The sequence below is a fragment of the Trichoplusia ni genome, chromosome 12 (genome assembly GCF_003590095.1).
Source record: "Trichoplusia ni isolate ovarian cell line Hi5 chromosome 12, tn1, whole genome shotgun sequence".
NCBI lineage: Eukaryota > Metazoa > Arthropoda > Insecta > Lepidoptera > Noctuidae > Trichoplusia > Trichoplusia ni.
Window position 1 is genome coordinate 5,589,034 of NC_039489.1, and position 17,808 is coordinate 5,606,841.

Genomic DNA, 17,808 nt, shown 5'->3' on the forward strand with positions numbered 1-17,808 from the left:
TAAGGATGAACGGTCGTTGTGGAATATCTGTCAACAAATACAGGTGGAATCATGAAGAGAATGTGCCATTATTAGATAACATAATTAGTTTTAAATAAATACTTATATTTTTGAATTTGATACTTTGTTGCCAATCATCATCATCGTTATAAATAAACAGCCAGAAACAAAATTCTTTATTGCATTCAAATTTTTATGTTTGTCAAAGCCTCTATGGCTTTTTTTTATGTACGGTTTTATCGCTAAGAGTTATGTTTTACAGACAACTTTTACCATTCTCCATCCACATCATCAACCCATCTCATACCACTGCCGTGCATAAGTTTTTCCATGGACCTTTCTAGCCCAATAAGGCCCAATTTAAAAAAGCCTCTACATTTTGCCTTTGCTTCTGCACCTTTTATATAGTTGCACACACATCTCAGAAGTTCCATCCCACTTCATATTTCAGTTGATTTTCAATCAAATCCATTCATTATATTCAGAGGAGCTCCTATATTAAATCTAGTCAACCTTTTACTGCGGCAAAATGTTTTTACAAGCAACGCTGGGACGCACCGCAGTAAACAGCGTAATAAAACCACAAGGGACCTATCTGTAACACGATCAGCTGCTCATGAATAAATTTACGCCACTTTTTAAGGACCCACGACTGATAGGATGTTCTGTTCTTTTCTTAGGTGGTTAAAAGTTTTATGTCAATGGATGCTTGTTTTAAACAATAATGTGTTTTATGACTGAGATAGAGAGTCCATTTTTGGAATGAGGTAGTGAATGGGATGGCAAAAAGACTTGAGTTCTGACCGTGTCAGCTAAGATTGATGATGGTCATGTGAGTAGGGAAGGAGTTAAAGTTAAGATGACACGTTTGAGGATAGATGGAAAACAAAAGAATAGTCACGATTCCGAAACTATATTGTCCTTTATGTACTTCTTACATTTTTTTTTAAATAAAAGTGTTTATGCCAGAAATAACGAAATTCGGGACACCGGTTTGCTTTCTTTCACGATTTATCAGTGGTGTCTTCGAATAACTAAAAAAGTAAGCATAAGTAACTTTGATTGTATAAAATTGGTACAATGTTACTAGTACTATAATAGTAAGCAGTAAAATGGCACTCTTTTCTCTTGATGTTTTCATTTCGCGGTAGAATCTAGAAGTTAAACGAAAGAATAATGAAAAAACTAAACAACCACCTAAGCTTCAATCCAACTCCCAACTGCAATTGCATACAAGAGAAAAACCAAGTTAATTCAATAATGAACTCCATTCGTTGTGAAGTAAAAACATAAAAATTCTCCAACACAGCGCAAAACATCGAAATAACAAAATTATTAACGTTCAAATTCTCGGCGAAGCTTACGAATACAAAACAAAGAAAAACTTCTGCTTTCTTGAAGCAATATCCAACAAGCCATTGTATTATACAAATGGACCTCTAACTAAGTTAATTTACGTTGTACGGACTATATCTAATTATATGACTCGAATTCAATTCAGTGCCCTAAGCATTAATTATAGCTTCACGTAATTGGATAGGCGAATTAATTTCATTATGATCATCAGCGAGTGCTGTTTGAGATAACGTGACGTATCATTAGAATGGAAAATTGTAAGAGGAAGATCTTGACATGCTTTGATTGTTTATTGTTTTTTATGATCATGTTTGATCTTTGCAACGGTGAACAGATCTGCGCCCCAATTCTGCTATTTACAAAGGCCGATGAATGAATAAAATTTGACTCAAAATGTCAATTTTCTTAAGCATTTTTCTAAAGCATTTTTCTACACAATAATTGTAAATTCAGTACGGGACGGTACACTCAGGGATAATACAATTAACTTTCAATTATTGTATTGGCAAACTGCTTAAGAGAATAGGAATAATTTTAAATTTAATCCAATTGCCATTCATTCATCCGACATTGTAAAATAGCAGAATCGGGGCCCTGGTTTTAAATCACAACTGACTTTAGTAACATCTTAAAGATTTGGAGCAGTATCTAAGAGTATTTTTTCCTTCAAGGGAAAGAACGATCGTTGATCACTACACTGGCTCACTCATATTGTGTGCACCGTGGGCTTGGCATTGCAACCTCAACCGTTTGGCTATCAGTGAAGTCTTAACTTTAATAAGTATGTTGCAAGTTAGGCACAGATATGCTATTTATTAAGATATATTTGGTTTTTTTTCTTAGTAATAAACTGTACTGGACATAATAGTTTCATAGAGCAGAGAGTAATTTCTAAAAGACAGAACGGTTAGCTAAAATAAGAATTACAAGAGGGCGCTGTGTTTTAAACCGACTTTAAAAAGCCGGACTTTTTCAATTCTTTCGGTATGTTTTTATGACTTTGGCGAGTATGTAGCCGATATATTATGTCAATTCATTTGCCAATTTATGTCTTTACAAAAAAAAAAGGAGCGGACTCGCTATAATAAAACCACTTTTACCACTTCCTAAAATCGACCTCTTCAATACGTGTCAAACCATTAAGCAATTTTACGTAAGTTCCTAAAGGAATAAATTTATCCATATCTCGAGATCTGTATGGTATAAGCTAACCACTGGAATAAGCAGCAATTAAACGCGGTATCTAATTAATATTCATTCAGGGTAATTTGAATATTCACGGTCTGAGGGTTATCACTGACTATGCCTTGGGGAGTAGAAGCGATATGTGCATCGTGAAACTGTCCCACAGGATCAACTTAAAGTTTTCTGTGTTCAAATTCCTCTATGACAACCCTCAAGAGACTTTGTTAAATGGACGCATTCGTTCGTGCATTGCGATCACATTGTACCTGTGGTGTTTTGTTTAATTATTCTAGTAATGCTGTTGTGTTTTGGGTTTTGTGCAGGTTTTTGATAAGCTGCTCATGTGGGAATATGGGAGAGGTCGGTTCGATAACTAACAGAGTAAGAAATCATGACCTTAGATTGACCTTAGACACGCAAAATAACCGCAACATAATATATTATTTTATAGAAAAATTTGAAGATTAATACAGAACTTATAAAACAATTGATTCGTCCATATGTATCAAGATCGTCCCACTAGTTTCCGAACCAATTCCGATCCGGATCCCAATGCATCTCCATGAGGGAGCCGTTCTATATATTTAAATATTTGAAAAATAGCCATTAAGAGTAAAGGTCTGATTTAACGATTTACGAGCTACAACCTCTTTTCCTATATGCATAAGTTCAAGTTACATAAACAGAACAGTTACATTCCTCAACATCACGTAATTTTCAATATTTATTTAAAGGACGGAATTAGAACTGACACAGTGAAATAAACAGTGATTTATGACACCCACACTAACTCACAATATACAACACACAGTAAGTGACATGTGATATTAATATCTGTTAAAACGACATTTCTATCCACAACTTCAGGCATTACACGAACTTTGACCCCATCACAACCGTATGAAAGCAAACTCTCATTTCTGAAGGTCATAAATATATAACAACCCAAGATGAGCATTTGGTAAGTGAATACAAAGCATTGCAAGACAACTCCAAGACCAACCATCCCTTGAGAGATTCTTAAGAAATTCGTCCCAAAAACGCAATATACATTGTCTATTCATAAAACACGAAAGCATCGCTAGACTTATTCGTATAACAAGCGACTTCACCCACGTCAAAAACGATGACAACTGACATTCTGCAAAATAATAGTCTGTCACATTTCTTATTATTTGTTAGTTGTATCACTGTCGCCGGCGCCTGCGAAAATCTTTATAGCAACGTGTCTCTTTGAAACGTTTTTGCTGTTGTCCTATTATGTAACAGTCAATTTACTTCATGTCTTATTAATGACAAAAAATGAGACACCAATTTGTTATTTTTAACTTAATAATGTTCCTTTATTTTACCTGGAACTAAGATTTTAACCTGCGACACGTGTGTGAATTAGTGCAAAATAAGAGATCCTGTCAAGTGACATTTGAGAGACTGTCAAATCGCATTATCGAGGTTACGAATAGAGAACTTTATATGTATGATGATGTTGATCTTCCCTTTTACCGAGCAGCCTGACTTTAATTTGTCAGTTTAAATCATTTGAGTGGTCGGAGAAATGTTCCGCGGGCTCTAACATTTCGTCTAAGTAAAATTACTCGTAAGTGTATTAGAGAGATGCCGCTCTACGCCAAATATAGCGCTGTCACGCTTGCACAACCATAATAACATTGCTTCAAGACTTAGACCATTCATTTGAATTTGCTCAACAAACTCAGAAAACCAATATATTATAAATACCCAACAGTAGCACAACAAATGAGTTCATGAAAAAGTAATTTGTAATCAATCGTTCCGTAGTATATATATTTCTCGATAAAGTCAGTTACACAAAGGATCACACTAGCGATATTGGAAGCCAGCCCTGGGGAAATTATTGTTTGCCACTAAATATGTTACATGATTTATAGTGTGTTCTACCCTTTATCCCGTTGAAAAACCGTTAACGGACGCATAAATGAATAACTATACTACGGTTGTAAACTGTCGGGTTTGTTGTATAAGCTTGCTTATTCAGTACTTTCTATTCAGATTTCAAATATTTAAGTTATGTGAAGATAAGATCCTGGAATTGAATGTAATCAAAATTAAATGAAATAGGCTTTATTCGATTGTAGTAGGAGTGTAGCCGCTTGTACGGAATTTGAACTCCAAGCAATATTAGAAGAAACTATGAGTAAGGTTAAATATTGTTTTTAATATGCTGTCCTTTAGAGTCAAATTAACAAGGTATAAAAATATATTAGACAGAACTGCTATCGATTGAAGTCACGGGAATTGAAAAATTCTCAGAAGAATTGCTTTCCTGACGATGTTTCCATTCACCGTTTTAAACATGTGATAACTACTGTCTTGGAAAAACGAACATGAATTGAAAAAGTCATCGGTGAGAATGGATTGAACCTACGAGCTTTGACTTAGCAGTCAAGGCTCTTACGTTCATACCCCTATTTCACGGAAGCCAAATTACAAATGCAACGTACTTTTGCTTGAACACGTGAACAGATATAGTTCAAAAAGAAAATATTTATAATACTTAACAATGTCCAAGAAAATACTAAAGTACCTACAGTCCAAATTGCCAAAACTCCAGAACATTACAGAAAAAAATTAGATTTTTCTGGCTTTCGCGTATTTTATTCAACAGTTCTATACGACTCGCCGGAAGGGTCCGCCGAGGTCCAAATTCTATAATTACATCCTAAAGGTCCAGTGGAGACTAGACCCCTCTCTTTACATATTCATAGGGGAAATTGACTTCCGTTTTTCCCGAAAAAAAGAATTCAGTCAACAAACATCGTGAAAAGTTTCTGACCTTTTGTGTTTTTGCCGGATTTTTTGTTGAGCCTTTATTGATTTTTGTTTTTCATTTGTTTTTTTCTAATTGGGACTGAAAAGTTTTGCACGTGTATTTTGCTCGTAAAAGAGGGACGGCTATTTTTGGACCTTAATTGTTGTTAATGTTTCAAACAGTATTTAATATCATTCACGTTTATAATATTGATTCATAGATTTTTTGTAATTAAGTCAAGTTTTCATATGATATTTGAGACTAATATTGTTTTAAAAATATTTTTGAAGTGGTGAATTGCGTGATTTGTCGCGTATTCGATGCCGTTTAGTGCTAACGTTTGTGTGATCCACGAATGCTTGTCCTGAGTCTGAGTGATTTGCGCATGTCACTTGAATTTTGAAAAACCTCTCACGACACAAGGATTAAACTTCTTACTAAGTTTCTTGTTTTTAAAAATAAATGAAAATAAAGTTTGATAATTATTATAAAAGTAGTTCATTTTTCGTTAAGTACATCATTAAATCAACAAAGGTACCTAGTTCCCTATTCTCCGCTCTCCTAGTTCTAGTCTTGATCTCTTGCCCACTATCAGTCCCCTTATCACAATATCAACTTCAGTCGTTTACATTTCTTGGGGGTTTATTAACCCTTATCTGCTGACGTGACGCGTGAAACGTGACACGAGAAGCATGGTCTAGCCTTCTTAGTGCCACGGATATGAGTAAAAGCCAACTAAGGGATTTGGGGGTCGACCCGAATTTGATATTTGAAAACGGTTGAAGGGAAAACAGGTTAGTTTTTGGGGTTCTGTACTCAAGGGGTGAAAGCGGAAACCTGTTTCTAAAAATGTAACTATCTGCCTGTCTTTACATCTGTAAGATTTTCTGTCCGTCCGTTTGTCCGCCTGTATCCAGATTATTTATTCTACTGAGACATTCGGAGAATTGAGAACTTTTCACAACTGATGTATTTCTGTTACCGCAATAACAACAAAATAATAAAATAAACATCGTGGTTTAGCAAGTATCGCTAAGGTTATAAAGATGGGTGATCAATTTTCGGTTTTTGGTACGGAACCCTCAGTGTCGCGAGTCCGACTCACACTTGACCGTTTCTCTCGTTCTTTAATGTTGCTACACTTAACATGTTTTGCGCACTAAATTACGCAAATATTATAATGAAGCTGTATTAAAAACAATAGCACATCAAGTATTAAAAAGAGACAAAAGCAACTGTGTAAATATTATTTCTTAGTCAATCAATAAAAGTAGGTTATTTTAATATTTTACCAGCTTTTCACTATGGGTCTGCTTGATATCTATACTTTTATACTAATATATAAAGCTGAAGAGTTTGTTTGTTTGTTTGATCGCGCTAATCTCAGGAACTACTGGTTCGAATTGAAAATTTATTTTTGTGTTGGATGGACCATTTATCAAGGAAGGCTTTAGGCTATATAACATCACGCTGCGACAAATAGGAGCGAAGATACAATGGAAAATGTGAAAAATTCTAACCACGTGGACGATGTCGCGGGCAACAGCTAGTTCCTAAAATTTTCAGTCTTTGACAAATAATTGTCAATACACTTTTTTTAGACGGTTCAAATACATATTTAAATAATACCCGCAGTATGATATCTTTATGTTGCGGAGGTTCCACGATACTCAATTGACATGTCCAAAAAAGCCCAGACCTGGGACAGACAAGACAAGCATACGTGGATCACACAAATTCTTCTCCTACGCGAGAAATGAAACCGCAGTTAATCCCAACGCCGGCAAGGACAAAGATTTTCCATATTATTTTCTTTCTTCACTACATACGATATCACGTGAAAATCTCTCCTATGCGCTAATCACCTGCGCATGCGCACCTTCAATTATAAAAGAGCAACAGACAAACTCACATACCAACCACTTCAATACAGAATAATGTACTTATGTAATATTTTTTATATATTTTATTTAGTTTCTTTAATAAAAGTCCTTCCTATTAATAGTCTGCATTTTATAACAGTGACCACGATAGTGAACATAATGTTTTTATGTAATTTATTGTAAAAGTATCTTGGTTTTGATATTTAAGTTCTAGAATCAAGCGAAGTGTATTTTATTTTTTTCTTAATTTTTCACTAAAAGGTCTTTACGATAAGTATTTATGTACAAGAGTCTTATGTTTCTTTGCCAGACATAATTAAAAATTCGCTGTAGTTATTTAAGACTATTTTTTGTTATTATTGGAGACTTAAACATACCTTATGTTGCCACCGCTTATGAAACAGGTAAGTTTCTAGTTATAATATTTGGGCTGGTTTTAATCCGGCTTATTATATTTGAAACAATACAGGTTTAAAAAAGACATTGTTTTTTTTTAAATAATCAACAAATTGAAAAAGGGGAAATCAGAAATACGCATGCAAATTTTACGACGAAAAAACTCCTTATTTGTTAAAAAGAAATGAAAATGCAAAGATGTTACGAACACATGCACATACCTACATCGACACATAAGCTTAGTAACCCAAATACAGGCAGTAGTTCAGGAATTACAACAAGGAGGTTTAAACATCTGTTGAGATAAGAAACCTCTTTATACGAGTCTCGTAAAGATGGAAGCCCCGATATAAGGTGCTAAGGATTAGCAATCCAATCGCGTTCAAGATAATTCTGATCCCGAGGTTATTTAATGTTATTGCGTCACCTTCATTCAAGTGTTTTAAGCTGGGCCTAAAGGCGTACTGCCTCTTAAGATAATATTATTGAAGTCGTATGGACTGCATTGTTAGCCGAGTGGTTGAAGTCACCACACCAAGCCCACTAAGCGCGATGTGTCATAGGTTCGATCAACGCCTATGACAAGCATTAAAAAAAACACTCCCGCATTAAGGAATTTAATCCTTGTGTCGCGGGGGTTTTACAATTAACATACACACCACATGCACAAAGACACCAAAATGGTAGATCACACAAATCAATTCAATCACAAACAAGCAATCCACAAATGCTTGTTCTGAGTCTGGGTGTCTTTGTGCATTCGACTTGAATGTTTGTGAAAAACCCCCGCGACACAGGGTTTAAATAACTTCAAGCTGTGGAAGGGAGACGCCGCTCTACATTTTATACGCTGTCTCGCTTCCACAACTGCAATAATATTACTTTTAGACGCGGCCTCTGGTAGATAAGCAACAGTTTTTGATTGAATCACTCAAACGTTTTGAACTGACAAGTCAAAGTTACGTCATTTGTCTAAAATAATATTACTACTTTACATTTGAAGTATTTCATTCGTAAGTACGATAGTTAATGGAATATTTCCCGGCCACTCAGGAAATTTTAGCCCTTGGTCCAGCAGGAGGTTAAAAAATATTCTATCTTCTAAAAAAGTAAAAGATGTAATTGAATATAATTGATCTGAGTTGAGGAATTGTATTTTTTCTGCTTTAGAATGTAAGAACAACAAAGGTAAATGGCTTTAATAACCATTTTTTTATGGTTAAATACACGTACTACTGTATTTATTCGCATTCATGTTTCCACGTTATCTAATATTAGTCTATCAATTATCTATTATATTTGTCTTTTAAACTATTCCTCAATCAACCCATCCAATTCATCAACTTTTACCAAGTATACAATTTTGGTCATTTTCTTCATGTCATGATAAGATCAGGAAATATTAATAATGTTGCCATTTTTTGTAGTTTCTAGTGGCGGGCTCCACGCATCTAGCAGCCTTTTCTGCAGGCGGCGTGGTCGGTTACCCCGGCGTGCTACTCCATCAGTTGAAAGCCAATGACAGCATCATTCAACTCGACTTGCACAATGGATCCTGGATTGGTATGTTTCTGATTCATTAACATAATTATCTTTATAGCAAAGCTGATATTGTAGAATTGTTTACGCAAGCAATAAGCAAGTGGATTTTATATATTAACCAGATCTGGGCAATTATTTAATTAAAATTCTGGTTTGGATCCGTTACTGTATTTTGTAACATTATGCGGGTTGCACGACAGTAACCAGAAATACTTGGTACCGTAAGTCCCCTTTAGAAGCCTGTGAATGTTCTAGAAAACATCTGTACGAATGGCAAAACTTAGGATGCTTGGACGAACTATCTCCCAAAACCACCTTATAGATGAGTGTCCAATATAACTAAAATGCGGAAATGGTAGCCCGCGACCAAAGTAACATTATTTTTCTTCCAGGTTCGGTTCACGGCATAGCGGGATTACCAAGTATTTTTCTGCCATTCCTCATGCAATACCGAGGCAGAAAAATAGTCTTCATGCTCAGCTGCATCTTTATAATCATGGGCTGGACATTGACGTACACAGCTCAAGGTGTAATGACCTTGATCATCGCGGAATGCTTCCATGGTTTAGGCACTAACAGCCTGTTAGCCGTTAGCTTCCTCAGCGTTTCTGAAATGGTTCGACCCAAATACAGAAACTTATGTCTAGTACTCTACAGTACATATCAAATTTTCGGCATTTCTTTAGTGAGTATTTTAGGGGGATATTTGCATTGGAAGACGGTTGGATTTGTCATGGGATCACCCGTCTTATTAGCTTTAGTGTTAGGTTTTATGTGGCCCGAATCCCCATCATGGCTCGCATATAAAGGAAGACTGAGAGAATGTGAAATGGTTTTCAAAAGCTTGCGAGGTACTGACGAAGAATCCAAAATAGAATTGATGGCGCTTCTCAACTCTCCAGAAATCAATAAGCCAGCTCGAAGAAGGAATTTCGAAGACTTAAAGACAATGGTGACTAGTAGAACGTTTTATTTACCAACTATGCACACTTTCTTGTTAATCAATGTCTTGTATTGGGGTGGGTGTATGTCTGTTATTGTGTATGGAAATGACATGATCGTCAAGACTTCGGGAAAGCATAACGGACAGATCAAACTCATCATGGACATTATGATTTGTGTCGGGTACAACCTATCAGCTGTTTTAGTCCGGTACTTCAGCAGCAAAAACGTTATGTTGTTCAGTATGTCAGGTTCAGCTGTTTTTATGACGTCAGCGGGTATTGTGACGTATTTGCAGGATCTTGGGTCAGTGTCAAAGGATTCTGAATTGGGCTCGTATTTTTTAGTCGGTTTTACGACCTTTTTTAGTTTGGGAGCCGTTGGTATTGGGTTTTCTACTGCAAGTGTGATTATTCCAGTCAAGTATAGAGGTATATTGGGTTGTTTATTTGTAATTTTTACTTGCATCCTCCACTCATCTGCTTTGAAAGCTTACCCTTATTTGTGTTTATACATTAATATATGGGGTGTGTTTTTTATTTACGCGGTCTATTGGATTTTTTCCATAGTTTGTATATGGATGTTTGTACCGGATACTTCGAATAGGACTTTAAAAGAAATTGAAGATTTTTATGCGAATGGTTATTTTACGAAGAGGAACTTAGAAGAAACAGTAAATGTACCTTTTATGAAATGAAATATGAATTGTTTAATTACAATGGAGGGTGTATTGTATTTCCATGGGCCTTGGTCTTAAATCATGTATTACTTAGAGACGTGCTTGGATAGTATCTAAACATGAACTAAAAACTGTTTGTTATTATTTATTTATGTTTTAAGATTGGACTTGGATTAGTTATTTGAATAAAAAAATAAAGGTTATAAAAATAATAGCAGTACTCATTGGCCTAGCCTTTTCCCAACTATGTTGGGGTCGACTACCAGTGCAACCGGTTTCAGCTAAGTACCAATGTTTTACAAGGAGCGACTGCCCATTTGACCTCCTCAACCCAGTTACCTGGGCAACACGATACTCCTTTGTTAGACTGGTTGTCAGACTTTTCAAGCTTCTGACTACCTGTAACGACTGTCAAAGATGTAAGAATAACAGCCGGGACCCACAATTTAACGTGCCTTCCGAAACACGGAGGAACTCGTTATGGCAAAGATGGTCACCCATCTACGGACCAACCGCGTCAAGCGTAGCTTAACCTGTGATCGATTCACTTATGCGGTTATAGCTTAGCCAATAATAGCAGTACTATTATATAAATATTTAACGTCAAATCCTCAATAGATCCGTGCCTGAATTATTATCCATCCTTGATAATAAAATGAAGGAATAGAAAGTAGAGATTTATCCTACATTAGGATAACTTTCAACGAAGACCCTATTGGCATCCAGCATTTAATTCATTCTAATATTAGTACTAATCTAGCCTAGATTATGAAAATATTTAGACTATAGAACAGTTGAACGGAAGGCAGGCCTTGGTCCAGCAAAGGAACAATAGTAGATAGCTTAAACTTTCGATTACTGCAATCGCTGTAAAATCTAGAGATATAACTAATGAATTAAAAATGTCAGTTCACATTTTAAAATAACTCATTTCAAGTAAAATATTAACAAGTGATTTTTTTTTTGAACTTTGAAACTACATGAGCAAATATTCACTCGGGTTACCCAACGTGTACATTATAATGCTCCTACATAAACAAGTCACTTATCTTTAAACAGCTCAAGTTCTGTGAAACGTTATCAAGCATAGTAGCCGACTGAGTGGTCAAAGTGCCGGACGTTACTACTTAGTGCACTTGAATAAGTCTTAAAGTAAAAAGTTTGGATACCAAAATGGTATTAAAACTTTGTGTATGAGATCAAGCTTTTGTTTAAAGAGAGAGGTATGTTATGTTAAAATGTTTTGGATGGACTGTGAATGGAACAGTGGATATTTGTTTCTTTTCAAATAATTTATGCAAGGAAGAAAAACAAAAGATTTACCAACCAAGGTGCTGCTTATTTCTTAAGAAATCTCTACCAGCAAACCAGTTGCTTCGTAACTTAGGAAATACCTATATTTTAGGTAAAAATTATAAGTAAAGTACACAAAAGAATGAACTTAGTACGCTTTTAGTATTTTAAAAATATTTTTTCCATTTAAAAGAAATATTACTAAATGAAAATCTATCTCAGTGGCGTGCACTTGGAGAGGCCTATGTCCAGCAGTGGACTGCGATAGGCTGATGATGATTACTAAATGTATGAAAACTATTTTAATCGCTTAAAACACGGTTCGAGATTCGACGTTTCATATTCTTCTAGGTGAAGGTCTATCAAAATCTAGTTCTAAACAACAAAAGGAACACGAAAATAAAGTAAACAAACTTTTAAGAAGTAATTATATTTTCAGGCCAACAAAAGTTGTAAACAAACTAAGAACAATAAAGCCGAGAAGAAACTTAGATTGGCGCTTATCAAACTTAAATTACAACCTCCTTCGTCTACTCACCTAAACGTTTTAAACACCAACTGTCATCACTGACAACTGCGTCCCACAGAACTGTCAAATCCAGAAAAAAACACAACGAAAACAAAAAATACTTTTTTCGGAATCGAAAAAAGAATTGTCACAATTTTCCCGCCACGGTACGGAAAGGACGCGAGCTCCCCCTTCCGTAGTTCGAGCGATACTGCCAGGGTTGGTCGGTTGGGCGCTGCAAATGATGTTCGAAGTTTGAAAAGTAAGGCTGGGACCTGAGTGTTGGGGGTGGAGCGGGTGTTAAGAATATTGAAGGGAACAATCAGACGACAAATAAGTATGTTGATGAATTATATATTTATAGTCGTTTTCTATTTCGCTCTTATTAAATGCGCTATGAGTTTATTGTCCGATAATAGTATCTTTTGCGAACTTCAATGTTTGTTATACCTTATTTCAGCGCCCTGGCTTTTTTAATCAGAGTTACAAGCAGATATTGTTGCAAACAACAACTAAGCCATCGATACTAAAGATGAATCAAAGAAGAAGTAAGTCGTATGTAATGAGTGCATTTTCAATACAATGATAATGAATCAATCAAAAAGTGGTTCGTGTTCATTTAAAGTTTGAGACTCAAAATCTGCTTTCTGGAAATGTTGTAAGGATACTACAAACTACTCGTGTAAAAGAAATAAAGTTTAAACAATATTAAGGACATGTTCACAACTAAAATTACGTTTTTGTTTGTTATCATCACAAACCACCCGTTTTTATAACGTTTGTTATTAGTAAAATGGTGTCAGTTTGAAAGTCTAAAATAAATCTTAAGTCTAGATAGATCAGTCTCAAATACCTTAATCCTTGGTATGAATACTTCTCATTCGGAACAGATCAAAAAGACAGTTTCACATAAAGTACTTACATCAGTACAATAACTAAAGTTAAATCGCTCCGCTCTTCAATATAATCGCCCCCTTGTCCCACGTGACCGCGTTTCGCGCTTTCGCTCATTGAGTTACGAATTTTGGACACAATTTATTCCCGATTCTGTTCATTATCGGACACAGATTTAATATAAATATTACAATTTTGTATTCAAAAGCACTTTAGCCACTTGAAAGCTTACGAACGTTTTGTATTTGAACGAAATTGTTTTACTTTTTGTGTTAATGTTCAGTGTACTTATTTATATTAATAGGAATTAATTTTTTATTCTTTTTTCTGAAGTTTTGGGACTTCGGGCATATAAAAAGTTTCGTCAGTAGCAGATCACTACGGCGCAAGGTATACAATAATTCTGTCACACTACACAATACAATAAATGCACGTGTAAATGCAGAAGAAAGTAGAGACTTTTTACTTCATCGAAAATAAGTTTAAAAAAAAGTGCTATTTCTGCTTACTAACTAAGTATCTCAAAATGTTGTATCAATAACAAACATCGACTTAAAATTAGACACTACTGAACCAAACATGACGATTTTTGGGACTATGTGACAGTAATTTCCCTTTAAATGAAAAAAAAAACAACAAAAAAGATTAAAAACATCAGACTAGAAGTCCAAGAAAAACCAAGTACAGACGAATTGAGAACCTCGTCTTTTTTAGATTTGGCTGAAAGAGGTAGCTGGCACAGACTGGATGCGGAAGGCGAAGGATCGGATGTTGAGTTTCTTGATAAGCTGAATTCTTTGATTGAATGCTAATCATAATTAACTACATGGATAGCCGAATGGTTGAGGTAACCACGCCAAACCTGCGAATACTGCGCGCGTCGTGTCACAGTTTCGATCCCCGCGAAGGACAAGCATTTGTGTGATCCTCTAATGCTTGTTCTGAGTCTGGGTGTCATTGTGCATGTGATTTGTATGTTTGTGAAATCCAAGACACAAGGATAAAATTCCTTAGTGCGGAATAAAAAAAATGTTACAGTATTACGTATAAGTAACTGGTATAGTGATCATTAAAAAAACATTGCCAATGCAAAAAAATTAACCTCCACTTTTTTTTTTTTAAAACGACGAAAGCAAAGAATTCAATGCTTGTGTCGTACTCATAAAACATCAACAGTTAAAAGGATTGAGTATAAAACGTTATTCTGAAAATAAACTAAGATAGAATATTAACATCAGCAAGAATATCTGAAGCAACAACATTCAGCGGATTCTTAGAAAAATTCTTAGCTGCAAACTTGTTTATACTAACTCATCAAATTGTTTCCCATCCAAACAGAATAGTCTAGTACTCCGTAGTTTTTATTGGAAACTAAGGAACTTTGTAAAATGTTATGCAATTTGATAAATATTTGCTAAAGTAATAATAACGGTTTTGAAATTAAATCTGTGTTTGTCACTGAATTCCTAAACGGCTGAACGGATTTGAATGGATTTAAAGCTGAATGGTGGTGAAACTATAGATTAGATAGCATTTTAATAATAACTTTCGTGAATATGATTCATACTTACGTATTTCAGGTGATACGGTGTCATATAGTAACACACAAAAAGCTTTATTAAATGATTTAACGGATTACGCGTCTGCTCGTGATTAAGGACTCCGCTTGGGTCCGAAACTAGTCGGGCTACCCCGATAAATATGCGTGAGTAAACCGTTACATCATTTAATAATGAATCATTCTCACGACAGTCAAAACACCAAAAGCGCTCAAACTTATAACACCCCCCTTTTTGCGTCTGAGTTTCATTAAAACACTCATTACTTAGCAAGCTAAATAAACAACGGCACTGAGATACCAATAATAACAATATCGTTTAATCCAATCGCCGAGTAAAACGATCCCACAAATTCAAATCGCGATTATCTAAAGACGAAAGTTTTGAGATAACTCAAATGAGGTGGAATTTAAACAAAATAGACGTTCAGAAACGTTACGTTAAAGGGGAATAATCCTCGTGTAATATTAGAAGATGGTATTTCATTGAAATTCAAAACGTTTTCGGATGCTTTGTTGACAAATGTTGGGGTAATAATATGTTCGGATGTAGATTAAGTAATTTGGATTTATTTTCAAATTCTTTGTTAATATCAATGTAAGTCTGCAATTGTATTGCTGTTCCACTGCTGGGTACAGGCCGGTTTGAGCATACATCACCTCGCTAGCTCATTGCGGGTTGGCGATTTTAGATTCCAATATTTGGAAACGAAGTTTCCTCAGAATGTCACGTGGTGTCTTAGAATAATCGCAAAATTGATTATACTTATATAAAACACTTTTATACTAAAAAAAACAGTGTTTCAGATATTTTTCTGTTAAAAAAACGAACGAAAAAGACACCTAGACAAGCATTCGTGAGTAACACAAAAGCTTGTCCTACGCGGAAATCAAACGCGTAAACTAGGTTGGATGTGGTTACCTTTACCACTCGGCTATCCGTGCACTCAAATGAGTCGCTTCTGGCTTCTAACTACCTGCAATAACTGTCGAAGATATACAAATGTCAGCTGAGACCCACAATTTAACGTGACTGAACGTAGGAGACTAAGTTTTCAGGTATTAAGTTTGCGTCACCTCCTACACGAAGCAGCTTAGGGTATGCTTATATCATACCAAGGATGGTATCAAATTCGACGACCTAAATTACGTAGGTAACATAATTTTGGTATCTTTACCGTAATTACTTGTATGCCAAACGTGCATTGGTTTTGAGACACGTTTGTTGGAGAGTTTTGAAAAAAAAAATAGTTTAAGTCCTTCTGACTGGACGATTATTACGTCATTACAAGACGAAAATAAAACTGATCAATTTTGGTAAATGAAGTTTCCGCACAGAGAGGACAAAGGACACTAATCGACTATGAAAATGGTCACCCATCAAACTTTTGACCATAAGTGTCTTTGTTTATCTTTAATAATTATTTTCAGATATAGCGGTAACAAAAAAAACATCATTTATGTTAATTTTTTTAACTGATAACAAACGGACGGACAAACAGACTATCTTCGGTTCCGCAGTATTACTGCGGGTTCCTTATTTATCTATAGTAATCGGAACCCTAAATGGTATGCTGCCAATTATCCATCTAGATACAAAACTAAAAACAAAAGAACAGACAAAAAATATTGATTTCTTTTTCTGTAGATACTCTTTTCTTCTTTTTATTATTTTCCAAATTCGTTTTCAAATTTCCATCCATTTTAATCACTCGAAAACTCAAAAGCAACTAGGTTATGAACGAAGTGATAATTCTATGAACAGAGTTAGGAATGCAAGTTTCATGCGGGCAAACTCCACCGTGGGAACACATAACTTATTTAGGTTTATATAGTAAGTTTGCAAGCGTACAGTAAGCAACAAAGCTCACACGCTGTTCGATCTTTAGGATATAGAATCAGTAATATTGCATATGCAGGACTGGGATGGACTAGTGGTAAAACCGTTGGACTGCCAAGACAGAAGTTGTGAGTTCAAATCCTGGGTCTCACCAATATCTTTTTTAAGTATTGTGCGCATTGCTAAGTAATTATCAGTAGTTGAAATGGTAAAGGAAACCGGCACTCCATGGGGCATGGGTAGTTTAAAACTTTTACTGAGTCAGGAAGCGGTGAAAAGAGGGCAAATCAGGATGCTATCTAAAGTCAACTTTGACATTCGTAAGGATCACTGAGTAGCATAATTTGACTAAACAATATTTGACCTTGATTTTGACACCAGGTTTAACACCAACCATACAAAAACAGGAATGATACGAAATGTTACAAACACAGCAAAATTGTAAGCTAGTATTACATAGAAAGAATATAACTGTTACATTAGGAATCCTCTGAAAACTTTAACATCAATATTGCAGAGGTCACTGCACAATTATGGTAGTTTGTAAAATTGACTTTGTTCATCGATTTTTGTTGTTCAGCGTACGTAAGTTTGTCTTGATACGAAAATGGAATACCTTGTTCTAGACAAGGATTTATTGAATGACACGCTTGCAAAATACAAATCGTTGAATTTCCAATGAAGATATATGCGTAATAGCAGGTTTTATGCTAAGGCTGATACTCCTTGGTTATGCTACCCTTTTTTGAGTTGGATGCAATGAATGTGTATTCAATCCATTTTGTCATTTTCTAATATGTCCAAAATTTTATTTATTTTACGAGTGATGGTGCGATGTGGTGCAGTATCTTAGCTTAAATAAGCTCTTGTTCTTGAATTAGCATATAGTGATATCTATTTTTCCTTAACCCATCTTTACTTGTAAATAAAATGGTTGAGACTAC

At 35.2% G+C, this 17,808-nt stretch overlaps 2 protein-coding genes across 2 annotated transcripts in view; one reads left to right on the forward strand and one right to left on the reverse strand.

Annotated features, from left to right (window-relative positions):
* Positions 1-13,413, reverse strand: part of LOC113499256 (Down syndrome cell adhesion molecule-like protein Dscam2) — a 115,050-nt gene extending 101,637 nt beyond the window's left edge. The window contains exon 1 of the mRNA XM_026879661.1: positions 12,603-13,413. The gene's annotated coding sequence lies outside the window, so the exon portion shown is untranslated. The remainder of the gene's footprint in view (positions 1-12,602) is intronic.
* On the forward strand, positions 7,370-10,975 carry LOC113499257 (sugar transporter ERD6-like 1). Its single transcript, XM_026879662.1, has 3 exons — positions 7,370-7,616; positions 9,036-9,171; positions 9,543-10,975. The coding sequence occupies exons 1-3, from the start codon at positions 7,593-7,595 to the stop codon at positions 10,787-10,789; spliced, it is 1,407 nt and encodes a 468-aa protein (XP_026735463.1). The 5' UTR covers positions 7,370-7,592; the 3' UTR covers positions 10,790-10,975.
* Positions 13,414-17,808: the final 4,395 nt, after the last annotated feature.

Coding starts and splice junctions, on each gene's coding strand:
- LOC113499257 (XM_026879662.1), top strand. CDS start 7,593: ATGTTGCCACCGCTTATGAAACAG. Junction 7,617..9,035: donor TGCCACCGCTTATGAAACAG/GTAAGTTTCTAG, acceptor CATTTTTTGTAG/TTTCTAGTGGCGGGCTCCAC. Junction 9,172..9,542: donor GCACAATGGATCCTGGATTG/GTATGTTTCTGA, acceptor TTTTTCTTCCAG/GTTCGGTTCACGGCATAGCG.